General features: G+C 36.0%; 1 protein-coding gene across 2 annotated transcripts; it reads right to left on the bottom strand.

The window, feature by feature from the left end:
* Positions 1–1,195: 1,195 nt before the first annotated feature.
* On the bottom strand, positions 1,196–26,748 carry LOC144374804 (E3 ubiquitin-protein ligase TTC3-like). 2 transcript variants are annotated; one of them, XM_078037573.1, is made up of 12 exons: positions 25,844–26,748; positions 24,363–24,417; positions 15,983–16,028; positions 15,089–15,212; positions 13,105–13,168; positions 8,143–8,265; positions 7,314–7,415; positions 5,730–5,822; positions 5,038–5,102; positions 4,044–4,177; positions 3,195–3,379; positions 1,196–1,308 (listed from the first exon to the last, which is right to left on the bottom strand). In XM_078037573.1, exons 5-11 carry the CDS (start codon positions 13,141–13,143, stop codon positions 3,297–3,299), a joined length of 639 nt encoding a protein of 212 aa, XP_077893699.1. In that variant the 5' UTR covers positions 13,144–13,168; positions 15,089–15,212; positions 15,983–16,028; positions 24,363–24,417; positions 25,844–26,748; the 3' UTR covers positions 1,196–1,308; positions 3,195–3,296. The 2 variants fall into 2 exon arrangements, with proteins under 2 accessions (XP_077893699.1, XP_077893700.1); XM_078037574.1 differs by having other exon boundaries at positions 3,195–3,376.
* Positions 26,749–27,288: the final 540 nt, after the last annotated feature.

Below are 27,288 nucleotides of genomic sequence, written 5' to 3'. Positions count from 1 at the left end.
ATGCCAAGATTGATGAGGTACATCTGGCCTAAGTAAAGGAGGCTTCAACATATGATCAGACTAGCCTATGTGCACCGCTGCTCCAGCTTAAAGTTTATATATATAGTGAGCATTGGAGGGGACAGTTGAACTTCTAAAAGGATGATGAGACCCTTGCTCATTCTCTCCAGTGACCACTGGTGAAACTTTCCTGGGATTGAAAAGTTTTTATCTTCCTGATTTCTGATCAAGCTGCCTCTGACATATATCATGATTATACCAGGATATCTTTTGTATCCTTCAGATAAGTAATCCTTATGTGATTAACCCAAGAGGTGTTGTGACTGAATTTTCCATTAATCCAAGGCCATGTGTCAACCCAGGGCAGTATTGCTTATTATTCTCGCAGAAGCATCAATTTCAACACTCCACCATTAATCACTAGATCAGTGCCCGAGGGGGCCACATCTCATTCTCCCCTTTTAAGGTCAGAGAGTCTAAGTTTTATTTTGGAAAACATAGGGTACTTCCTCCATAGTTCTCTATCACTGTAGAAAAATGGATAGCAGCCCGACCCCAACCCACCCCCACTGAGAAAGAGAGAGTAATATTAGAAGCAATACAGTAAACTTCATATAGTGTTACTAAGGAACACAGTTAATTTGGTCCTTGGGCAGGTATACATGCTTCACACAGAGAAAAGCCCTAAACCTGGGCCCATTAACTGCACTTGTAACTCAAGTAACTTTTCTCACAGACACATGTCAATGCTCATATAAAGGTAATGACATAATTAATAACTACCCCTACAACTAGAAAAATCAATCCCAAGGTTGTGATCTCTTAAAAGTTAAGCAATTCACATTCTAGTATATATATATACATACACACACACATACACCCTCACACACACACATATATAACAGCACTTAAAGATGGTATTAAGCCAGGTGTGGTGGCACATACCTATAATCCCATTGGCTCCGGAGGCTAAGGCAGGAGGATCATGAGTTCAAAGCCAATCTTAGCAATTTAGCGAGGCACTAAGCAACTAAGTGAGACATTGTCTTCAAATAAAATACAAAAAAGGGCTGGATGTATGATTAAGTTTTTAAGTGCACCTGAGTTCAATCTGGGGTACCAAATATATATATGGTAATGAGTTATGAGGAGGTGTTTCGGTGTAGGTAAACAGTGCTTCTTCAAAGTAACATACCTGGCAGGTCTTACCAAGGCCCATCTCATCTCCCAGGATGCAGCCATTTTGACAGTGGAATCCCTGGGCTAGCTAGTTGACTCCCTTCAGTTGATAAGGGCATAAATGAACTCCTAGAAATAAAAAATAGAGCAAAACCAGAGAGCAGACATTTCAGCACATATGTGGGCTAAGCTCTAAGGCTTTGAATGAAGAACATGGCTTACATTCCCTTAATGTCAAACTTTATTGGCTCTATCTTTTATTGGGACGTTCTATGTATACACACATTAGTTGATTTCCAAATTTCTTTTTGGGCAGACTTGGGTTACCATTCAAAGCCCTGAAATAGCCAGTCACTGTTATATAATCTTCTTGATCGATGAGAAACTCAGCCTGGGATTTGTTCTATAATACCCAGTCTCAAGCCACTGTCCTTTTCTGGAAATAAGTATTCCTGGAAGTGATGTGACAAACAACACATGGACTGTTCATATGCTTGCTTAATGGCACTCATCTAAATCTGCCATTCCTGCTATATTGTCCCTTAAAGAAAAGGGGGACAGTAAAACATGATCCTGAATGCTCCCTTTCTGTTTACAAAAACCTAGCAAAATTAAGGGACCAATGAGATCAAGCCTAGGCTGGAAAGTCCAGATACATATCATCTTGAAGGACACTGGCTTTCTCTATGCACACTGGGCACTAGGGCAAGTTAGTGTTATCTGTAAAAAACTACTTTCTTGCATGTATGCTGGTCATACACACAAACTAATGCTGATGTCACTGCTTCCTCAGTCTAACATGTAAGCCTCCTCCCTGAATGGGGCTGGGTAGAGAACTGAGGGCTCTGTGGAAAGGATACATATCACTTGTTTGGCCACAGCCATCAGGCAAAACACCAGGAGTAAGAGAGGTACTGCCTGGAGAAGCACCTTCAGGGACCCAGATGCTATCTGTTCAGTCTGTTGCCACAGAATTCTTCCTGGAACCGTCACTGATCTGTTAGAAGCTTTCCCAGATAAACCATGTCTCCCATGCTGTCTCCAGCACCTTATTTGGCCTCCCCACAACCTAGTACAACTGGGATGTGGACTGCTCCTGCTAAAGGACAAAATGAAAACAAGACTACACTGTGCGCCAACAGAGATACAGGGTTAAGAATGGAGATGCTGCTACATAAAGGGTGTTTAAAACTGAACAAGGATGGCAAGACACTATAAATATTTATGTTATATATATTTATAATTATATCTATAAAATAGTCAAAAGTAAAAGGTTGATGGGATGTGGATGTACCTCAGTGGAAAGAGCACTTGCGTCACACATATGAGGTCCTGGGTTCGATCCTCATAAAATAATAAGTAAAAATAAAGATATATATTTAAAAAAGTAAAAGGTTAAAGTGGTTGGATAAAGAGTGACCCTCAAAGAGTTCATGCACAGACCTCAGAATCAGTGAATGTTACCTTATTTGGCAAAAAGGACTCCACAGCCCTGACTAAGGTTGAGGGTCTGGAGGTGGGGAGACAATACTGAGTTACCCTAGATTACCCAATCTAATCACACACCCTTTACCAGATGTGATTAGGAGGAGGTGACTATAATGAGGCAGTCTAGGTACCCCCACCCAAAAGACCTTGCCATGATTAACCTTCCCCTCTTGTGAGATCAGGATGCCTTGCAGTTTGAAGCTTCCTCTTGTTCTAAATGATCTGTTGGCTCTCCAGAGTCAGGCCTCTGTTCTAAAACTCCAGTCAATGTCTGGACTATGATATTCTACAGAAGTTTTGCAAGATATTATCACTGGGGAAACTGAGGAAGGTTCCATGGGATCTCTTTTTTTAAAACTGCATGTGAATCTATAATTAGTATATAATAACATGTTTAGTTAAAATGATATGAAACTATACAAAGATAACAATATTTAATACTTAGAAGATGACTGCAAAAGTAAAAAAAAAAAAATATCCAAAAAGAAGTTAGACAGAAAAGGATTTAATATAGGGAATTAGGTCACCATAAAATTTTTTGTAGGAAGGGCTGGAAAAGCAGTCCCCGGTTTAGCTTCCTGGTACAATTGCTGGATAACCATCACAGAACTGGCTCATGACGGTGGTATCTACCTCCAGGACCAGGAATCCAGGAACCCACCAAAGGCATAGGCTATTTCCCCAAATGTTTTACAAAGAACACACACGACTGCTGGAATCAGGAAAAGAAAAATCTTAGCTCACAAACAGTTTCCCAAAATATCCATTTACTTTAACAAACAGGATGACCAGTCGCTACCCTTGGGTCCAGTGTTCCCCCTCTTCCCTGCACTGCCTGGTAGTTTACACCCCGACTGCTCTTCCCAAGGCTTCCCGGCGACCCGCCACTTCTGTAGTCCCCTGCAGTCTCTCGGGGTCACTGTTGCGGACCAGCCTCGCACACAGGCCCCTCTCCACCCGCCCACCACCCTCTGAGGGAAGCCTGCGGTGCCTCCTTTCCCGAGAGCCACTGAACGGCCGGGGCGGGCCAAGCGCTCTCCACCGAGATGTGCTGCTCTCCTGGCGGGAACCTCGGGCGTGCAGCCCCCTCCTCCAGGCCTGGGAGGGTCACTGCAGTGGCTAAGAAGCCCGGCACTTGGCCCCCCCATCTGGCTGCAAGAGGCTCCGCCCCACGCGCTGGGTGTGCGCAGCCTTTCCTGTGAGCCCCGGAGGACCCTGGGAGCGCCGCACTAACTGAATTCTATATTTTAGTGATAGTATGAAAATACTAACTGAAATCTATACTTCAATTAAATAATAATATGAGCCTTATAATTCTGTATTTGTACGTTTAAGCAAATGCATACTATTCTTATCATGTTTGGACTTCTGCATACCTTTCTGTTCTTCGTTTTGGGGTGGATTACTTTCTCTTAAGTCCTCTTCCATTCTTTCTTGTGCTAATTTTTTTGCTTCTTTTTGGATCTTTCTTTTCAATTTTCTGTCTTCTTTCAGTCTTAGCTTCTCTAGGCTGATAAACATTTACAATTAGTGACAATTTACCTTTGTTAATTGCTCAATGAACTACTTTCTGTTGCCTACTATAGAAACCATTCTCCAAGCAATAGGCTGTGACTTTTAATTAAGAAAGCTATGTATAATTTGTATAGATGTTATTTCCATGTACATAATATATATAAATTACTGTGTAGGGTAAATAACAATAGTACATGTACTCTGCAAGCAAGATCCCATAATAAAATATTATTTTCACCCAATAACAACATGGGAATTTGGTTGATTTGGTTACACTGATTCCTTTTCAACAAATAATTCTATACATCTTTTCTTTTGGTTTTTCTTGGTCACAAATTATAAGAAAAAAAATCACTTTTTAGGATGAAAAACAAGAAGCAGGACCGAAAAGAAAAGAAAAAAGGATTGGAATTATTTGATCTGAACAGAAAGATACAGAGGTGAATAATTTTGACAATACACTAAGTATTTCAAGGTAAGAAAGTCATTGGTTCAAAATGTTTAAAGTGGAGAAACATAAAAAAGCAAAAATGCTTTTGAAATTAAAAGCCAAAAGCTAACTATATAATTTTTGTTGAATGCCAAATCTGTTGATAAGTAATTTCATAACATGAAATGTTATAATTTTACTTACAAGTTCAACCACTAAATAGTGACTTTTTCAAATTTTCAGTATTTAATCATTCTAAAGCTAGTTCTGTTTTAAATATCCATAAAAATAATTTTTAAAATACTTATTTATATATGTGTACACAGCCAATTTTAAAAAATAGCACAATTTAGAAATCTGCATTTAACAGAGTTATATACTAAGAGACAATATAAAAACTACTGATTGATTGTTAAAAATCTTACCTAGAACATTTCTGTTTCAGAATAGGTCTTGGAGGAACCTTTTCTTTTATGACCTTGTGTTCAAACTTTAAATAAAACAAAGACATTCAAAATTTGTCTCATACTCCCATGACATAAAGCACAAAACCACAAGTAACAAATATTTCAGAAGCACACACAATGTTCAATCTGATACAGAACAGTGATGATGTTTTGACCCAGACAAAAGCCCAGAAAGCTTTAGCAAAATAATTTACTGAAAAGAGGAACAAGGGAGTAGACACACTTTATGAAGAAACTTTAAATAATTAAGGGTAAGCAGAAGATCCAATAAATTATATATATTATAATTACCCACTCCTGCCACATTCAGATGGTGATGTTAAAGATAATCCCTCAAGGCACTCTTCCCCTTCTCCAAAACCCACACCTCCACCACTACCCCTTTTGGGGTATTAATAAAATGGAAGTTATCAAAAAGAGTAAAACCAAAATATAAAAAGTATGCTTTTCCTAGGAGGAAATAAAAGAATGTGAAAATGCTTCACTGCAATGCATGTCCTAATATTTATTTTCTAAAATGATATAACTTTTTTTTTTCTTACAAAAGACAAGATTCAAATCACACAACTTCCTCAAACTTAAAACATTTTAACAGGTGTAAACATTTTGGTTACAAATTTAATAAAGTTTCTCCTTTATTAGATACTTACTTCACATTTAACTTGACCACCACTGCTAAAGATGATAATCTTAGAAATGATACCTTCACAGTCAGGGGTAAGACAAATTCCTTGTAGAAAATCCTATTTGATTTAAAAGAAGAATGGTATGTGTAGGAGGGATAAATCTATGCATGTATACCAATTTTTTAAACTTCTTTTTTAGCTGTAGATGGACACAATACTTTTATTTTATTTATTTATTTATTTTTGTGTGGTGCTGAGGATCGAACCCAGTGTCTTACATATGCTACGTGAGTGCTCTACCACTGAGGCACAATCCCAGCCCCAACACATATACTATTTTAACCACAAAGTACATTCAAAATATACTATGAAATTTCCTTTAGGGAGGCAACCAAAGTGCCTGATTGCTGCTATTTCAGAGCCTTCTTATAGGAAGACTGTATCCACATGTATGGGGCAGACCTGTCCCTGTGACTTGCTTTGTGGTAAAGGAAGTCAAACTGCCATAGCATACACCAGGTCTAAATGAGCACTCTAGGAAACACAGTGTGAACTGGCTATTGTTCTTTTCCCTCTGTTAAAGAAACATGTTCCAAAAAAAGTACAACTTGGATTTGGAAATAAAGAACATGGCCACAGAGAATAGACCCGGCTGCAGCTCAATCCTGGCCAACAACGACAAAACTTCAGGACAAGTAATATAACCAAGAAAAGACCCTCTCATTGTTAGTCATAATATTTAGGTTGTATATTATTTCAGCATATCATAGTGAAAGCTGACTAATTAATAGAAGGTATTTAGAATTCTGGAAATGGTTAAGACAACTAATGGAGAGTACATAGCTTACAAAACTCAATGTAAGTAAAAAGACAGTAGAAGTGGCTCCAGGGTTACAGTTATATCTCTAGCTATCTATGTGAAAATTAGTTTCTACCAAACAAATAATTCCAACTGCTAAAAGACACCTAATATAATCACATTTTTCCCACTAGAGATAATGGTTTGCATAGGGCTATACAGTATTAAAAAAGGCTTTTTTTTAAGTCCACAGATTATATATATCAGAAATAAACATTGTAACAAAGAAATAAGACTGTAAAATTGTGCCCTCTTCCAAAGTATTCTAACTAATGGATTAACTAATCATTATATTGATAATAAGAATAAACCCCTGAGAAATGGCAGTATAAAATTTAAGTTAATTTCTTAGGACAAATTACCTTAACCAATTTTGGTAAAAAACTAAAATGTTGGAACCTTAATTCTACATCAACGCTTTCAATCTATGATGAGCTAAATTGTCAGTGCATAATTTAAGATCTGTATTTTAAAACAAGAAAAAATTAAATTTTTATTTCTGATTATAACATCACAATACAAAAGTTAGTTAAATAATTTTTAAAGGCCTCTACAGTTACTCCCTTCATACTTGTATAAAATTTAAAAACACATTTTCCACTTTATTGTTAAAATCATAACTTAAAACTTTCTAATGAAGTTTAGAATCCTCAAGAAGGAATTTATATTCACTTGAAGACATTTTAAATTTTTTTTAAACATTCAATATACATATTTTAAAAATCCAGACAATCTTTATTGTGGCTTACCTTGTCAATTTTATCATTAAAGGTGGTTGTTTTAAACTTCTTCCAGCAGTTCATGTGAAATTCTATTTTACAATACTGGCAACAGCTGATTCGTATAAAACCCTGGATTTCAAAACATTTTAATTCACATTTTAAAGATGTCTATGCACATACACTTACTCATTCCCTCATAGCACACATATTAAGATAAAAAGAACTGTTGCATTCACTTGGCAGATATAACTACATAATCTATCTCCTTGAAGAGGGATAAAATACTCTGTATTACAAAATGCTGAGTTCTATAGATACAGAACTTGGCAAAAATCTTCATTTCCACAGCTGACATCTGCATTAGCCTTTACAGAATATCAAATATCTTAACAAACATTTCATCTGATCTACTAATCTAAGAGTAGGACAGTTATCTTCTTGAATAAACCAAAAAGTTAATCACTTAATTAAGCACAAGTTAGGTTTTTGGGTTTAATTCAGTGATTGCACTGGCCTTTATATTCTTGGACTCAATTTTTTACAAGGCATTAGAAATCCAACAAATTAGAGGTAACAATCTCACTTTGTTTCTATGTTCCTAAGGAAGAGGCAGTTACATAAAACATGGCTAGAGGAAGAAATAAAATTAGCTAGCCTGTCATCTATGGTCACCACACCAGCCCCAAACATTTATTTCAGTGTCCCTGGCTTCCCATGTGAGATGACCTAAAAAAGTCCAGGGTAAGGGGCAAGCAAGGTGACAACTTGGGTGCCTCCAATTACAGAATTTATTCTGGATTCATTTTTAAGGCATGAATTTGCAAGTTAATGTTCCATTGTACATTTCATTTTTTACCTTAAAGTCTGGATCAGTTATGTATATCTGGATTTTGGAATATCCACGACACTTCTGATAGCAACAAATAGCATCTGGCACTGGAGGGAACCTGCATTCTTCAACAAATTTCTCTAACAGCATCTAAAGCAAAATAAGCAAATCTGATAGTATCACAAAACTGATTTGTCAATAAAAAATGCTTGTGATTCCTCTTGCCATCAAAACATTTTTAGCATAGAAATGAATGTTTTTACCCAGGACAAATTATATGTATACAACTTTTAAAAATTTTCCTTTTAAAAGGAAGCTGATACAAACATATGTAAACAAAGAAATGAACAAAATTCTTGTTTTTAGAATTTCAGTAAGAATCAAAATCTTGTCCTCTGTTATCATCAAAACTGGTTTTGTAATTTATAGTTTTTAGAAATCTCCTTTAAGAATCAAGAGGGAAGCTGGGTGTAATGGCGCATGCCTGTAATCCCAGTGATTTAGGAGGCTGGGGCAGGAGGATCACAAGTTCAAGGCTAGTCTTATCATCTTAGGCCCTAAGCAACTTAGCAAGAACCTGTCTCAAGATAATCTACAAAAAGGGCTGGGAATGGCTCAGTGGTAAAATATTTCTGGGTTCACAGCCCAGAAACCAGGAAAAAAAAGGAAAGAATTAAGAGAAATCGAAAAATTAAGATAAAAATAAGCCTTAGGGCAAGCCTGAAAATCCTATGATTCATCTCTTTCTCAATGTAACTTGATCTAAAATCCTAACACTCAAATTCATCTATCTCTGCCACATGTATTTGTTAATACTCTAGAGAATTAGAAGCCCCCAAGATACTAACACCATGCTTTCAGTACTGGTTTTTTGTTGTCAATAACTTGTATATCTCCATCCCAATATGGTATAATGAGAGGAAAATCTAATAATCTCTGTGCTTTATTTTTCTGTAACAGCTTTGTTGATATAAATATAATAAAACTTACATAAGAATACAGTTCAGTGGCTTTTAATATATCCAAAATGTTGTACAACCATCACCAATCTAAATTTAGATTATTTTCATCGTCCAACAAGGAACTCAATACCATTAGCAGTTCCTCATCTTTTTCCCCTAATGCCCAGACCTAGACAATCTATTTTCTGTCTCTGTATACAGATTTGCCTATTCTGGATATTTCATATATACAGAATCATACAGCATGTGACCTTTGTGTCTGGCTTCTTTTATTTCGTACAGTGTTCGCAAGATTCATGCATGTTGTATCATATATCAGTACTTATTGTTTATCTGTTCATCAGTGGATACTTGGGTTGTTCCCCATTTGGGGCTATTATGAATTGTGCTGCTATAAACATTCATGTACAAGCTTTGGGGAGAACATGTTTTCCTTTTTTTTGTACAAATCTAGGAGTGGAACTGCTGTGTCACATGGTAACCCTATGTTTAACTATTTGAGGAACTGCCAGTCTTATTTTCCCAAAGCAGCTGCACCATTTTACATTACAACCAGCAAAGTATGAATGTTATAATATTTCCATACCCTTGCCAACACTTAATATCTATGCATATCCTCAGAGTGTGAACCAGTATCTCACTGTGTTTTTATTTGCATTTCCTTAATGGTTAACAATATTGTACTAATGGGTTATCACTATATTTTCTTTGCCGATATGTCTATTATATACTTGTATATTCGATTATTTGTCTTTTTACTATTAAGTTGTAAAAGTCGGCCCCTGTACTTTTAAAAGCTTCATACAAAAGCAAGTTCTGGTATATGAGACAAAATTTATTAGTTTTTCTAGAATTGGTAAAGCATCCATATGGCTCCAGAAATGACACTAAATTCATAATTCAATTCATAAACTCAGGTACCATCTCAATAATGATATTAATATAATAAAACAGTAATACTGTACCTTCCTCTAAGTACAACCAGTACAGCATCCTGCTTAATAACACATGCTCTAATGTCAGAATGCCTGAACTCAAGTTCCAGCTCTACTACTTCCTTGATGCTTAACCATGAGCTCATCACTTCACCTATCTAAACTGTAAAATGGAAATGATTTTACAATCAGATGGAAAGAAAGGACACATCATTTTAGTAATGAAGATAAGAAAAGACTATGCCATTATTGACGCATTAATTCCACAGCCAGTAACATCTCTCCTAACTACAGAAGGATGAAATCACCCACCTAAGGCAGAGTGGTTGGGGAAAGGGTTGGTGAGGATGCAGCCTTTATTTGGTCTTAAGATGAATGATTTGGACAGACTGGTTGGAACCCGAGAGTAGAGTTCATTTATAAATACTAAGTAAACCTGTACAATCTTAAGAGCTCTAGCAAGATAGAAGGCTAGAAAATGACTGCAAAGGCAGGCTGGAGTGAGTGTTCGCAAACCCTTTGCTTCAGATACCTATGAGTCATCAGGCTAGCCTTTATCACACTGGCAGGAATCAAGCCTCTGTGTAGCAGGGGAGTGACACATTCAAAGCTACATGGAAGAGTGAGCATGGCGGAAGGACAGAGAATATGTGCTAGGTTTGTGGGGACAGCACAGAGCCGATCAAGATCAATGAAATAAGAAGGGTGGAGCCCAAGCTGGCTTCAGTAGCTTCAGAAATGAAAGGTACAGGAGTCTTAGTGTGATTTCTGCTTGTGAGGTTGGGCAAAACTATTTAACCCTAATCCTGGGATTTCAAGTTCTTTTACTGAACATGGATACTGATGAGTAGATAGTATTTAAATAAGTTAGTTAAATGTATTGTCTGCTAATAATGGCCTAAGAAATATTAACGAATTAAAAACTACCTTTCTAAAAAAAAAAAAAAAGCTTAATCCTCAAAGATGTTTCACATGGTGTTGGAATCACAATAGGTTAGACAAACACCTAAGTTCCCACTCACTGTAAGCACACTAATTGCTAACCAACTGCAAATGTTCAGGGGTTCAACATGTGGAATTAGACACCAGAGAAGACAGAATGTAGGTAGTAAAAGATAAAAATGGATAGAAACAAAGCCATTCAAAAGAAAACAAATGAGAGAAAGTAAAGAGAGCAACAGGGTATCACTAACTGGAGGCCAACAATTCACTTCAATAACCCTGAAAGGTACTCTATATGAAAGCTTGAGATAAATAACTATTGGGTATAACAACCTTTAGAATCATTAAAAAAAAAAGTCTATTTCCTTAAACTCTTGTTTTAAAAAACAGAGAAGCATGTAATCCACATGAGAAAGATTTCCTCAAAATTAAAACTAAACAGGAATTAGCCTAAAGCATTCTTATGGGCTGACTGTGTTGCCGCAAGATTTGTTATGTTGGAAATCTAATCCCCAATGGTTTTAGGAGGTAGAACTTTGAGGAGGTGATTAGGTCATAAAGTAAAGACCTCGTACAGGAATTAGTGCCCTTATAAGAAGAGGCCCCAAGAGATGCCCCCATCCTTCTATCATGTGAGGACACAGCAAAAAGTTAGCCATCTACTGTTGGGCACAGTAGTACACCCTGTAATCCTAGCAACTCTGGAGACTAAAGCAGGAGGATCCCAAGTTCAATGTCAGCCTCAGCAACTTAGCAAGACCCTTTCTCAAAATAAAAAATAAGAAAGGCAAGGGATCGTGCTCAATAGTAAGTCCCTGGGTTCAATTCCCATTATCCAAAAAAAGGTCATCCATTAACCAGGAAAAGAGGCCTCACCAGATATCAAAACTGCTGGCACCACAATATTGGATTTCCCAGCCTACAGAAATGTGAGAATTGAATGTTTGTTGTTTAAAGCTACCCAGTTTATAGTATTTTTGCTACAGTAGTTCCAAAGGACTAAAGTACCCATTTTTTTTTTTTTTTTTTTTTGGTGCCAGGGACTGAACTCAGGGGTACTTAACCAGTGAGCCACATCCCCAACCCTTTTAAAGTTTTTTAAATTTAGAGACAGCATCTCACCAAGTTGATTGCCTTGCTAAATTGCTTAGGCTGGCTTTGAACTTGCAATCCTCCTTCCTCAGCCTTCCAAGATGCTGAGATTACAGGTGTGCACCACCACACCTGACAACAGACATCCATTCTCAACAGGAGTTGAGTATTACCCCAAATACAGTGAAAAAATTAAGTTGTTGGGAGACAAAAAAGCCTAGTTCTTTTTATATATAAAGCACAGATGAACATATTGTACGTAAACAGACAAGCAGTACGTATGGTATTAAAAATTTCAGAGGGAGATTGATTAGGGGGAAAAATGTAAAAAAACAAACAAAAAAAAAGAAATAAAGGCTCCTGAGATTAAGGAAAGGAAGATAATAATGAAAACTTTCAAAAACAAGAAACAAAGGTGGCCTAAAAGTGATTAAGGACAGATCAAGAAATGCTATGTGCTTAAGTGTTCCTTTCCATTCTTCTTATTGAAGTTCCAAAATTAAATGTATTAAGTAATGAAAAGACCGAGCATTGATTTCAAATACTCAATGTTTTCTTAACAATAAAAACTGCCATGTTTATGCTGTGTGTTCCCCAAAAGTCCACGTGCAAAGGCTTAGTCGCTAGGGTGGCAATATTAAGAAGTGCTGTAGAATCTTGAAGAAAGTTTGTTAAATCGCTGGAGAAATGCCTTTGAAGAGGAATGTGGGAGCCTGGTCTTGTCTTCTCTCTCTGCTTCCTGGCTCAGGATATGAGGAGTTTGCTCCACCACATTTTCCCTGCCATTGCAATCCACTGCCTTACCAGCACTGAGCCAATACAGGCACCATATCTTCACATCTCCAGAACTATGAGCCATAATATAATTCTCTTTACATCATAGCTAGCGTTTGCCAAATATTTCATTATAGTGATGGAAAGCTGACTTATACAGAAGCATTATAAATTAAAATGAGAACAAGAGCAAATATAAATGAGGCTTGTACAAATTTTAGGGCATAAAGTTTAGGTAATACTATGACAACTCAGCAACAATTTATATAAGAAAAAATACTCACTTGGTGGTGGTAAAAATTCAGGATGACTGTCACAATCATCTACCTTCAAAGCCTCATCTACCACCTGCCCATGAAAATAAAACTAGTGAGACTGTAAAAATAATATAGCCATTTCAGTTATACCAATACTCAGCATTTATACAAAAGAACTAAAGTCAATATACTATAGTGATCATGCATATCCATGTTTGTAGCAGCATAGTTCACAATAGTCAAAACTGTGGAACCAGTCTAGGTGGTCATCAATGGATGAACTGATCAAGAAAATGTGATACATACACACAATGGAGTTATACTCAACTATAAAGAAGAACAAAATTATGCCATTTGCAGGAAAATGTATGGAACCTGAGCACATCATGTTTAGTTAAAGAAGCCAGACTGAGAAAGTCATGGGTCATATGTTCTCTCACACTTGGGAGCTAGAGAAAAAATAAAGAAAAAAAGAGGACCGGTCTCATGAAAATAGAAGAGAGACCAGCAGAGTAGTGGAGAGGGACCAGGGTGAAGGTAGAGGAAGTACTGGGGAATGAAATGGACCAAATTGTTATATGCATGTATGAGAATGTAACAATGGATTCCACTATGATGTATAATTATAATGTACTGTTAAAAAAAATAAGAATTCAATGGTCGTGTAATAGAATTTGTAGTAGAATATGATAGAATTCACTCAAGCGCTTAAAATATGCATCTAGTTACTAAGTCTAAAAGTATAAGTAAGCATACAAAATGATAACTAGTGACCAGAGATCAAGACAAATGACAAATTCTTGAATGACAATTCTATCTCTGATGCCTAGAACAATGTCTCATGTGGCAGCTATTCGACAATGACTAAACTGAATATTACCACATTATTCCTGTGCTCTTCTCCCTAAATTAATACAGCCTCTTGGAGATTTTCAATATTACCAACAAAAGGACTTAACAGTATATTAAGAAAGTTCCTTTCAATGCCCATCACCCACCCAATGCCAAAACATCATGATCTTTTCTTTCCTCAAATCTTGAAGAGAAATATAATGTGACTTAGTGATAGCTTCTGAGTGTTGGATGTATATCACAGGTAGAGGAAAACTCAGACACATTTATCTGGGTCACCTGACCTCAGAGGCAGGCTAGAAGCCTTAGTGTGGTGCTCTGAAAAAAACCATCAGACCAAGATTGCTACTGAGCACAGCCATGAAAGGGCAACAGAAGCTGTAGATACACCCTGGCAGAGGTGGGGAAGGAGTGCCTCCTAGGCACCCCAGCTAAGCACAAGTTGGCTGGTGAGCTGCTACAGTGCCAGGTCACAAAGAGATTACAAATCAGAAAAGGGAGAAAAAGACAAATCCAAAACACAGGGAGGGGCAGAAGTGACTTGGCCAACAGACCCCATTGTCACTCATTCCTGAGACTGGCTGGGTGACCTAAAATGAGGGTATAAAAATGGACTAAATGGCAAAATTATATCTAGCAAAAATACTTTTAATACCTGTAAATATAGTTAGGCTTGACAGTACATTCCTATAATCCCAGCAACTCAGGAGGCCAAGGCAGGAGGATTCCAAGTTCAAAGCCACCCTCAGCAACTTAGAAAGGCCCAAAATAAAAAAAAAATAAAAAGGCTGGGGATGTGGTTAACTCAGTGGGTAAACATCTCTAGGTTCAATCCCTGGTTAAAAAAAAAAAAAGATATGTAAGTGTGATTTCAGAAGAAATTCTGTGACTTTAAATACATTATTTTTATGTAGTTGTATGAGGTATAATTGGTTGTAGTTATATGAGGAATAATTGCACTGTGGATGTGGTTCAGTGGTTAAGCACCTTTGGGTTCATTCCCTGGTACCAAAAACAAAACAAAACAAAATCCAAAAAAAGAATAATTTTCTTGATCTCAACAAGTAAGAGTTTATACCACCAAAATAGTTGGTTTCCACTATCACCAACATGTTACTATTAATAGCTGAAATAATTTTAAGTTTTTAACTGAGCTTACCTTTAGATTCTGATTACCACCGTTTGCCATCTTGTAGTTAGTATTTTTGAGATCTCTTTCCGTCTCCACAAAGTTAAGTGAAGTACTAAAAGCAGGTGCTGATAAATTCCTAGGTATATAGGCCCTAAAATGGGATAAAAGAAATGACCCCTTTATTCCTACTAATTAATGAGCATTTTTTAAAAGTTATCCTTCAAACAAACAGGTTGCAGCAAGTATAGCCTTTCTTCCTTGAAAGCAAGGTACCATTGTTTTGAAAAGAACCTCTAGCTCTCAGATAAGCCTTTATACATAAGAACTATTTAAAACCAGTTCAAGGCTAGTATTCTGGGTTCTAATATTAAAGTAAATAAATCTTCATGTTTCACATATTAACAGCTTCACTATCCTGTGTGCTTATCAAGGGAGAAAGGCTTAATCTATTTAAATTGCCAAATAAGCAAATGTAGAAACCTGGCTATTTATTTTCTTATAAGCATTCCTAAATCGATTTGTACTCTTTGAAAAGTATCAAGAAGCTGGGGCAACGTTTCCAGGACAGAGAGGAAGGGCATGAGGCAAAGGCTGTGTATCAGCTCTCTACTGCCAGGACCCCGTGACCAACTGCTCGCCGTCAAGCACAATAACTTCAAATTAACATTCCATTCCTGTTTTCTCACTAAATTAGGCTACTAATCATCCAAGTGGTTCAATAAAATAAATCTGACAACTCACAGATCACCTGATATTTTGTGTGCAAACACACACACCAAAAAAAAAAGAACCCTCTTATTCTTCCATCCCTAAATTTACTATAGTTGCGCTTAAGTTTTTAAAATGACAAACACAAGTGATTCTTAAGTTCACAGGGCAAAGTCATTCCAAGTAGTAGCTACTGATCTGATATTAACTCACCTGCTTTCATAAAAAGCTTTAATTGGATTCTTATTTGGTGTTCGACCTATAAAAGTCAATCACACACACACACACACACACACACACACACACACACACACAGAGTAATCAATGGATTGGCAAAACAGACTTCAACACATTTTCAAATTTCCTTTAAGCTGAGTTAAGAACATCAAACAACTTTAGAAAGTTGAAAAATAAATCAAAACAATTTTACAATCCTAGATGTCAGTAATTTCAGAATGGTGTCAACAAACTGCTGTACACCATGTCTGACATCCCACTGCATGTGATTACTGACAAGATGACAGCAATACATTGATTTGAATCAGAGACGGTACCTGTCTTCAAGGAGCTCACAATCTAAGAATCTTGTTAACAGCTGGATGACAACATCCGCTAGTTACAAAACTGCTCATCTCAGCTCCATAGACACTGAATATCCAAAGAAGAAAAAAAAAGGAAAGACCTAGATACTCAAAGCGTAAAGAAATTTTTTCAAGCACTGAGAAAGAAAAATGACTAAGTACAGAAAACAAGGTTGAAGAATGGAAATTTACAAGTCCTAGCCTGCACAGCCAATTTCTGATTATAGATGTTCAACATGCTATAGAATTATTTGCAAACTTGGTGCAAACAAATTAAGCAACTCTATTGAAGGGCCTTTTCTTTTAGAAATAACTTAAATGATGAAATGTTTTACACAATTTCCTTTCAAAAGCATTTATTTTATTCAAAATTTCTGAAAAGAATATTTTTCTATAGAAGAATAAATAATAATTTGGTTACTGGCTGTTTCAAATAAAAAATACAAATCATGTATAATAACCCAATGGAACATATTACTAACATATTACTAACTCTACACAGAAAGATATAGAAAATGTAAGTAACTTGAAGATAACATAACAAAGTAAGCAAAAATCATCTGAGAACTGATTTATGATCCTCTGTTAATCCAAGAAACCCACCTTTGAAACTTTAAAGGGAATTCAACTGTAACCAAAAGAATCTTAGGTGAAATACCTTGTCGGTCTTCTATTTGTTTTTGTAACTTTACATGCTGCTGAATTAGATCCTTGATTCCCTCAGGGTCATTTTTACAGAGTTTTTGAGCTTTTATGTTTGCTTCCAGGGCCCAGTCATTTTCCCCCAGCATAGAAAGAGCAGCACAATAATGATAATGACCCTGTTCCAAAAAGATAAATTTAATTTTTTTTTCTCAAAAATATGCTTAAATTAAATAATAGGTAAGGAAAAATATTGTTTGAAAATGAATTAATTAAAATGTTAGATCAGGCCCCTATCATGAAAAATAAATAAAAATGTTAACACCTCAAGAAATAAAACTAATGAATTAGTAGAATGTTATGAATAGGCAAGTGATTTTTAACAATTAACTAGAGATAAATATTTTTGCTTAAGAGATTTTGGTACCCCAGCGAAGTATTTAACTTCTGTTATATTTTACTAATAAAGTACTAAACACAGTATTTTGTGAATAAAAGTAATTCATTATAAGAAATAAATTTTTAAAAAATACTTTAAGGCAATAATATTCACTAAGTCATGACGTGCCCTACACTTTGGAAATCAAAGATTTTGGAGCTGGAAGGAGCAACCAGCTTGGGCAGCATTCCCAGTGCCTCCAAGAACACAGGCTCAAATAACAGGTGTAGTCAGGCTAACTCTTCTCTCCATCTCTCCCCTTCAATCAGCTTTTATTTTATCTGTAAGTGTAGTTCCTAGCTTTAAGAAAAGGTCCAAAAATCACTGACTTTATTCTCAATTCAAATGGTAAGGTTTTGGCTTCTTGTCTTTGTTTTTTGCTATAGAACCCAAATCCTTACTGACTCCAATATTTGGAAAATCCATTATATCTAATATCTTAGTCTAGAAAGCGAATTTAACTAACCCGGCTCCCAGTTATTCACAAATCAAACTTCCATTTTAGGTACCATGTCTCCTCTAGAGAGACGATCTACCAGAAAAAAAACAGGCCAGAACCTGGCCTCAAGTCACAGTTAGAAACAAACTAAAGAACAATGATTTTATGATACCTAGTCCAGATCTCCTTCCTACTTACTACACATTTTTTAAAGAGAGAGTGAGAGAGAGAGAGAGAGAGAGAGAGAGAGAATTTTTTTTAATATTTATTTTTTAGTTCTCGGCGGACACAACGTCTTTGTTGTTATGTGGTGCTGAGGATCGAACCCGGGCCGCACACATGCCAGGCGAGCGCGCTACCGCTTGAGCCACATCCCCAGCCCCCTTACTACACATTTTACAAAGAACATTCTGATTAGATGAGAACCCGGGAGAAAAATCAAAATAAGTGAACCCTTTAAGTGGAAAAATCAAAAATAAGTGAACCTTTTAAAAAGGAGTAGTTTTTTGCTAAAAGAATCACTGGCATGTTTATTCATAGTCAGTTCTGTGTTCTTGTGGACCTACAAATTTTGAAGATTTTATTCTAAAGACTATGCATTTCATTAAACTCTGCTTCCCCTTAGAGGGTAGAAGTCCTGTTTCCTGACACCTGCAGTATAAGAGGACAAAGAGATCTCTCATATATACTAAAAGGTGGAAAATCCTACCACTAGATATTTGTCATCTTTCAAGTTCAGATTACTACATTTAAAAAAATAAAACACAGAATAGAAATAATGTTAGATCATAAAACATACCTGCTAAACTTATAGTGAATACTTTCTTCTTTTCCCCTACTATTCTCACCACCTATTGGATCTTTTTCCCTGGACCCCATGTAACTTCTGCTGGTTGAGAAAGCGGTTTATCCAGCCCCCTGTGCTGAAGCTTAATGAAGCTCAGATTAAAGTATCTCAGTTTCTTGAACCCAATTACCATAAAAATTTTTGTTCTTCTTTGACACTCTCATTCTCTATCATATATGGACATTCCCTATTATCTTTTGGTCTAGCATCCCCTCACCTAGGGGTAAACATTTCCCACTCCTCATAGATATGGCATGGCAGTACTATCAGTTTTAGTGCACCATCCCAACAAGGGATAGCGGCTCTGATTGGTCAGTGGAAACATACAACTTCCCAGGTCACTGTAACTGATCCACGCTGGGACACATGACCCAACTGAAATCAGCCTGAGCCTTAGGCTTATTATATAGATACTGACAGGGGCTTCTTTTCATTAAAATTAATAGCTATGACAGATATTGGTATGGGGCTCCTACTACAAAGTCAAAGTTTTTTCTTTTAATGTGAATATGCTTTACTTTCTATATATATAACTGTAAAGTTTAGAGACGATCAGGGCACATCTAGAGTGGAATGTCCATACACAGCCAAGCAAAGGTCTATACTTGTTCTATTCTTTCTTGTTTTTTTCATGTATGACATGCTTCTGCTTGTGCATTGGTGTATATATGGTATGCAGTCACTTTCTGATAAAAATTACTTAATTTAGAAGATAATTGGAGAGGGAAATTGTCAGTTCATCCCTCATATTGAAGGACCATAACTTATTCCCAATGATTAAAACTTTATCCTGTGTATATTATCTCAATAGCGACAGGGTATATTTCTTTTTTTTATTGAGTGATTTAAAAAAATAATAAATGACAGTGGAATGCATTACAATTCTTATTACACATATATAGCACAATTATTCATATATCTGGTTGTATATAAAGTATGTTGACACCAATTTGTGTCTTCATACATGTACTTTAGATAATGATATCTATCACATTCCACCATCCTTGCTAATCCCCTGCCCCCTCCCTTGCCCTCCCACTCCTCAGCCATATCTAGAATTCATCTATTTCCCCCACGTTCCCCTTCCCTACCCCACTATGAGTCAGCCTTCTTATATCACAGAAAACATTCAGGATTAGTTTTTTGGGGATTGGCTAACTTCACTTAGCATTATAGCAGCACAATTCACAATAGCTAAACTGTGGAGCCAACCTAGATGCCCTTCAATGGATGAATGGATAACAAAAATGTGGCAATATATATACAAAACAGAATTTTACTCAGCCATAAAAGAGAATAAAATCATGTGGGTAAAAGTCTTTTTTTTAAATGAAGTCACAAGAAGCCCATAAATGACACAGATGATGGAATTCAGGATATTACAACAGTTGCTATAATCACATTCCATTCATTGTAGAAGCAAGTAGAGACATGAAATATAAGACCCAAATTTAATTTCTAGAGATAAAAATTAAAGTATTTAAGATGAAAAACACCTGAATGTTAAGAAAAGCAAATGAAGCATTATAGATGAAAATATCCACAAACTTGAAGATACAGGAAAAAAAAACTTTGTAAAATCAAACAGAAAAGAGAAAAAAGAACGAAATATGAAACTGACAAAACAGGGAAACACAGCTGAGAAACAGAAGGACACATACAGCTCTTGCCCAGCCACCACTGAAGCCAACCCCTAGACTTCTCAGGTACAACAGCCTACAGATTCTCTCTACTACCTACACCAAGGACCTGAGTCAGGTTTCTATCGTTCACAAACAAGAATCTAACATACCCTTCAGAACTCCGTCTCTTGAGGACTTTAGTGAGTCTATTATTTTTTATCTTGTAAACTACAGCAAAACACAATACGCACAGAAACATTAACATATCTCTATTGACTATCCCATAAAATTTCTCATTTTTTAAAGCACAATGACTTATCCTCTCTCAAGCCTGAAAGTAAGTCTAGAGACAGGTGACCCTCTAGTAGTCTCCCCTATCTGAACCAAAGGAACCAAAAATGGCCCATCCTCATGCAGAAATGGAAAGTACCTGCCTCTACAGGCTTATCTTAGAGCTGTGACCCCACAGACTTGGGCTCATAATTCTCAAACAAAACATTCTTAGAAAAGTAAAGAACGCACCTTGCACGCTCTCCTTTTTTTATTTTTTTGGCACTAGGGGCCTCAGAGGGGTTTAACTACTGAACCACATTCCCAGCCCTTTTTATTTTTAATTTTGAGATTCAGTCTTGCCAATTTGCTCAGGGGCTCACACTAAGTTGCTGAGGCTGGCCTCAAACTTGTGATCCTCCTGCTTCAGCCTCCTGAGTCTCTGAGATCATAAGTGTGTGCCACCATGCCTAGATGCATGCTCTATTTTAGCTTCTGAAGTAAAAATATTCTTCAATGAATATTTCTATCTGGTAAAATAAAAAGGAAAAATAGCTTACATATATAGTTACCGAATTTTGTGAATACTTAACTAGTGGTTGTATGTTTTTAATCTATGCAAATTTTTTGCAATCATATGACATATCATAAAACATCCCAACTTAAAAATTAGTAAATATTTTGTCTGAGAAACCAAACCAGGAACACTCTATGAAAGTCTTCAAAATAATTCAGAAACCCTTAATATTCTTCCCTAAATTTGATAATAGATTAAAATTTGCAAGAGGTATCTCTGGAAAACCAGTATCATAGACTGGGTTTCAGTATGCATAACATTATCAATTCATTTGTTCTACAAATATTTATAGAGTACCCACAAAATGCAAGGTGTAGTCATCAGCAAAGATACTGTTTCAAGCAAAAGAATGACTCATAATGGACATACCAACAAATTTATCACCCTCTAATGCAAGTGCCATCCAGTTTCATCCTTCACTTGCAATGACACCTTGAAAAGTCACTTCACATCTGTTGAACTCAATTTCTTGATGCATAAAATTAGACATTTAAAAAATTACTCAAAAACTTAGATGTAGAAGTCCACCTGGAAAACTTCACCATCTCCAGACCACTAGATACACTCCTAGGCTGCCTAAATTGTAACTTTAGGGGAGGGTAAGAACATCTTTAAAAGGTTCCCAGGCTGAGTCTTCCCTTTTACTTCACAACCTTCTGTACTTTCTCTTTTTTATCATAGCAAATTAGAATATAAAGAAAAAATATAATTTTAACAACACGAAACAAAATAAAATTAAGTCCTGCAAAGAATTTAATGAAGTCTATCTGCAAAGCAGTAATGGAAGTATAAATGAGAGTAATTCTCTAAGGCCCTACTCACTGTAATTTTTTTTAATTATGTAAAATCAGGAATACAGTATGAAAGACATGTGCCTTTGTGTGTCTTATTTGAATCTTTACTTTGAAAAACTTTTTGAATATTTTTACAAATTGAAAAAATACAGAGAATAATGTAATAAACACCCAGAATTTTGTTTTTATAACATTTATAACATTATAACATTTTGTTATATTTGCTCAGATTCTCTTTTTGTTGTTGTTGTTGGTACTGGGGAGTGAACTCAGGGACACTCAATCACTGAGCCACATCCCAGCCCTATTTTGTATTTTATTTAAAAACAGGATCTCACTGAGTTGCCTAGCACCTCACTTTTGCTGAGGTTGGCTTAGAACTCACGATCCTCCTATCTCAGCCTCCTGAGCTGCTGGGATTACAGGCGTGCACCACTGTGCCTGGCCAAATTCTCTTTTAACAAGAGAAAGGCAATGATATCAATATGGCTGCTTTGGAATCTCTTCAATCTCCTTTCCCTCCCTGACTTTCCAAATGCAAACACTATCATGGGTATTGGGCTTTTATTTATTTTTTCATTTCATGTTGTTTTTCAAATCCATAAATATTGATATGCCAGTCAACTACAATCTAATATTCAACTACTCATTTACTAATTCAACAAATACTACTCCTGAGTGCCTGCTATGAACCAGGCAACTTGTCAGACAGTCCAGATTTAAGAGCAAACCAGACGAAAAAGCCTTTCCCTGTAAAGCCCACATTACACTGGAAGTCACAATAAACAATATAAATAAATAATGTAACAATATTGAATAGTGTAACAATATTTTCAATAACATATGCTAATTATATAATATATAATATATAAATTATATAATAGCATTTGTTATTTTCAATAACAAATGCTAAGAGGAAAAAAAGGAAAGAAGATAGGAAATGTCTCAAAGGAGCAGGGTGTGCATTTTAATAAGATGGCCAGGGAAGGTTTCATTGAGAAAAGGATGTTCTATAAAGAATGAAAGGAAATAAGGGAGCTAGCTATGTTCTAGGGGGAAAGTGTTTGAGGCAGAGGAAAGAGCAAAAACAGAATGAAGTGGGCCTGGCCTGATGGGAGCAACAGTGAGGAGCCCACGTGCCAATTCAGAGAGAGTAGCAGGAATGAGGTTTGAAGAATGAAGGGTGTTCAAGACGGGAACAGATTAAACAGATCAGAATAATAACTTTGATCAAATAAAAATACCAACTCATCCACTGCTTTATCAATGGACATTTAAGTATTTGAGACTTGATGCAATTAAAACAAGGCCACAATGACTGACACTATATATTATGTAAGAAATTTTCTAGTTTGACACATATGAAATGGAGTAATTGTTAGTGTAAAATCAAGTAATTATGAGGTATGCACATGAGGGTGCTCTCCAAGTTGGTTGTAAGCAATTCACACCTCCATCAGTTTATAAAGGGTTCCTGTTACTACACACTCAGTACCAATACTCTGGACCCTCAGTCTCTTTAATTTTTGCCAATGTGAAGGGTCCCAACACTATTGCATTGCTTTATTTACTCATCTATAGGTGGGTCTTTCTCTTAGAGGCCCTCTATTTTTCTTTGTTGGTTTCATTTTTTCTATCTTTGAACCAATTCCCCACAAGTCTAATTACTAGGAAACAGATTTTCAAGTTTCTTATTTCTAGTAGGTTTCTTGTATGAAATTATTTGTTTCACTGGCCCTTTTTCTACTGGGTTTTTATTTATTCTAGGAGTTCTCTGCATATTCACAATACAATCATATCAATTATATATAAATCCTATTAGTTATATAAATTATTGATGAACAAATGATCTCCTCCTGCTTATTTCATTCATATCTTTTATGTATATAAGTTTTTAAGTATGATGTAGAAAATTATATCAATGTGGTTTATTTCACACTGATTTATACATTGTGTGTTACTTAAGAAATCCAAAGGCTGGGGTGCAGCTCAGTGGTAGAGCATATACTAGCATGAGGAAGGCCCTGGGTTCCATTCCTGGCACCAAAAGAAGAAAGGATAAATGCTTTCCTATAGTTCCTTAAAAGTTTTAGTAAAGTTTCATTTCTCACATTTAGGCACACCTATCACTTGCAGATATTACCTCTCAATTGCTACAGTCCCTCTATGCTCTCCAGGACACCTCATGCTGGCACACACACATTCTCAGCCTCTCACAGCTACTGCCAAATCCCCATAGTGGTAGTGGAACTGAAGCATCCCCTTTCCTATTCTTGATAATTTCATCCAGCACTTTTACATATAAATATGCATCCCATATATTAATTTTCACAAAAATATATAGTATTACTGGCTCAATGTAAAAATACAAAAGAAACCTACCTTTGGCCAAGTGCTCTTCAGAATAATGGCTCTCTTTCCATCACCAAGTGCATTTCTAAACAGAAAAAGAAAAAAAATAAAATATTTAAACATCTCCATTCTTTTATTTTTGTAAAAGTACTGTATATTGCTATCTATTTTTATGTTCTGAATTTTCTATGTATATCATTTAGTCAAATAATAATTTTTTAAAATCCACAAAATATACGTCCATTATAGGAAATTTGGAAAATACAGAACAGTAAAACAAAGGGGAAAAGTCACCCAGAGTCACAATCACAACAACCCAGGAATAAGTATTTTCAGCATTTCTGGAGTATTTCCTGCATATATCGTATCAACATCTTACCTATGCATAACTAAAAATTTGTATATTTGCGTGCAATAATTTTGCCTTTCAATAATAAGACTTCTGTAGCCAAAATTTTAACTCCCATGTCTTGTTAGCTAAGCTATACGAACAGAGCATGCATTCCTGGACAGAAGGCCTAATTTAAGTCCAATTCAACTGCTAATTCTCCTGGGGCCTTAAAGAAGTCATTAATATCCCTGAACCCACCTTCTCAACTATAAAATGAAGATAATAATTCTTTCTTTTCTAGCTGTTTTGAGGTAGATGCTAAGTTAGAAAATGTAAACATCAGTATATGCATACTCAGTCTCTCAGTTTCCTGGCTTACCTTCAACAACCTCCCATACCTCAACTCAGTCATCTACCATCACACCCCTTTGGCAAAACTTAGCATCACTCAGAACTGTCAAACTCCTAAATCCACTTGTGAGGGCATCCAACTCTTACTGGTTAAACTATTTCCTACTATCTTCTCAGGGGGTCTAACTCATTGATTTGCCTGCTTTCTCTTTTTACTACTCCCCTATTTATCTGGTTTAAAATTGACTGGTTTATCATTTTGTATTCACACATATTAATTCATTATTCTTAAAAAGAGATTATAAAGAAGACCCAAACTAGGTATCATACCACCAGATATCAATTCCTAGTAAAAGGCTATATACAAAAAAGAAAAAAAATTAAAAAGAATGTAAGACAACTTAACCAACATAAAACAAGAGAGAAACCAGGAATGTACCAACTGTGTACCAACTTAGCAAGAAATTAACATTTTGCCATATTTACTTCAGCTTCTTTTGCAGAAGTTTGTTACACTTGACATCCACTGTGTTATTTTCCCTCCTTTTTCCCCAGAGATAGCCACTCCCCTGGTGTTCAACATGCCCCTGCATTTTAAAACATTTTTAATACATTCTCTGTATTAAGAATATGCATATTGTTTTGCATGTTTTAAACATTATATAAATGGCATCATACTGTACAAATCATTCTGCAACTTGCTTTTTTTCACCAACATTGCATTCATTTTAACTACCATTGAGAATTCCATTGTATGACTATACCATAATTTATTTATCCATTCCCCTACTGATGGACATTTAGGTTGTTTCCATTTCTTTACACTTACAAACAATGCTATATATGAAGGCTTGTACATATCTTCTTGAGTACACATTGAGAGTTTGGAAGAGATGACCCTAGAAGTGGGCTGCAGAATATGCACATCTTCACCTTGTCAGATTTCTCTCCAAATTGACTGTACCAATTTACACTTTCTCCAGCCAAGTATGAAAGTTTCCTTTGTTCTACATCCTCTCAAGCACTTGGTATTACGAAGTTTTTAAGTTTTTGCCAATCTGATGGATATGAAAAAGAAACTTGTAGTTTTTAATCTGCATGTCATGTAAGGATAATCATGTCCTCATAAATGTTTATTGACTATTTGGATCATTTGTTTTTTAAAATTATCAACTTTCACATTTCCTTTTTACTCTATCGTCACCTTTCCATAGTGAATAATAATAAAGACTCTGCATCCAGGCTGTCTGGACTCAAACACTGGCTCCATCACATATACCTTGTATCCTTTATTTGGGCTCTCTATGTGTAAAGAGGCAGCAGCACCTACCTCACATGGTTGTGAAGGTTTTTATAAGTGAATTTACATAAAGTATTCACAACAGCACACCCATTTTGTTGGATACAGTACTATTATTTTTACCCTTTTAGAGAATAAACTTGCCAAAGTTATTCCTTAAAATTTTATTTTTAATGTCCCAATTTATATTTACTAATCTTTTAGAATTAAATTATTTTAGAAGTTTCAGCATTTCTTACTTTAATCCTTTTATTCTTCTTTCCTAATTTTAATTTTAAATGTTCCATTTCTGTTCTCTTGCAGCTCCATTTTTGCTTTTACAATAGCAGAGATGAAGCCTGGCCTTCTGGAATAACTAAGGACTGCATTATTGCCCAAACTAGTGGAAGGAGGATGCTTTATCCCCACAGATGCTCAGCAGGATTCCCATGGCAGAACTAGCATCCCTCTGATTCAAGAGCTTCAAAACATCTCAACCTTGGTATCTCAGCTAAAAGCTCTTCTCAGGACATAGGTCCTCCTATGTGAGTGGCACATTTCAATTACTAAGAACATGTTCTTTTCTTAAGGTTCATCACTCTAATCATTTTGATCAGGAGTGATACTATGGACTCTGAAAACATTAACCCTACATTACAAGCAAATGACATAAACAATGTGTAAAAAGGTAGGAAACACCAATAAAACTGGTGTAGCATAGCTTCATACATTAAACAGGCATCCAATACATATTGGTGATTGCCTAATAAAGAACAGAGGGTTTTCAATGCTGCTGACCTGGCTCTAGTGAAAATATAGATGGCATTCAACAATAAGCTGTAACATCAGGAAGGAGGTACAAGAATGCCCTGCTCTTGGCCTTTACATCACCAAGCTACCTGATTCTGTGTTTCTATTTTCATGCACCTCCTGTTATAGCAGGGGTTGAGGAGGATCCTCCTTGTGAGTCACCCTGATTTTCCTCTCAGCTTTCA

The sequence above is a fragment of the Ictidomys tridecemlineatus genome, unplaced genomic scaffold (assembly GCF_052094955.1).
Source record: "Ictidomys tridecemlineatus isolate mIctTri1 unplaced genomic scaffold, mIctTri1.hap1 Scaffold_89, whole genome shotgun sequence".
Lineage (NCBI taxonomy): Eukaryota > Metazoa > Chordata > Mammalia > Rodentia > Sciuridae > Ictidomys > Ictidomys tridecemlineatus.
This window is presented reverse-complemented; position numbering and strand designations above follow the sequence as displayed.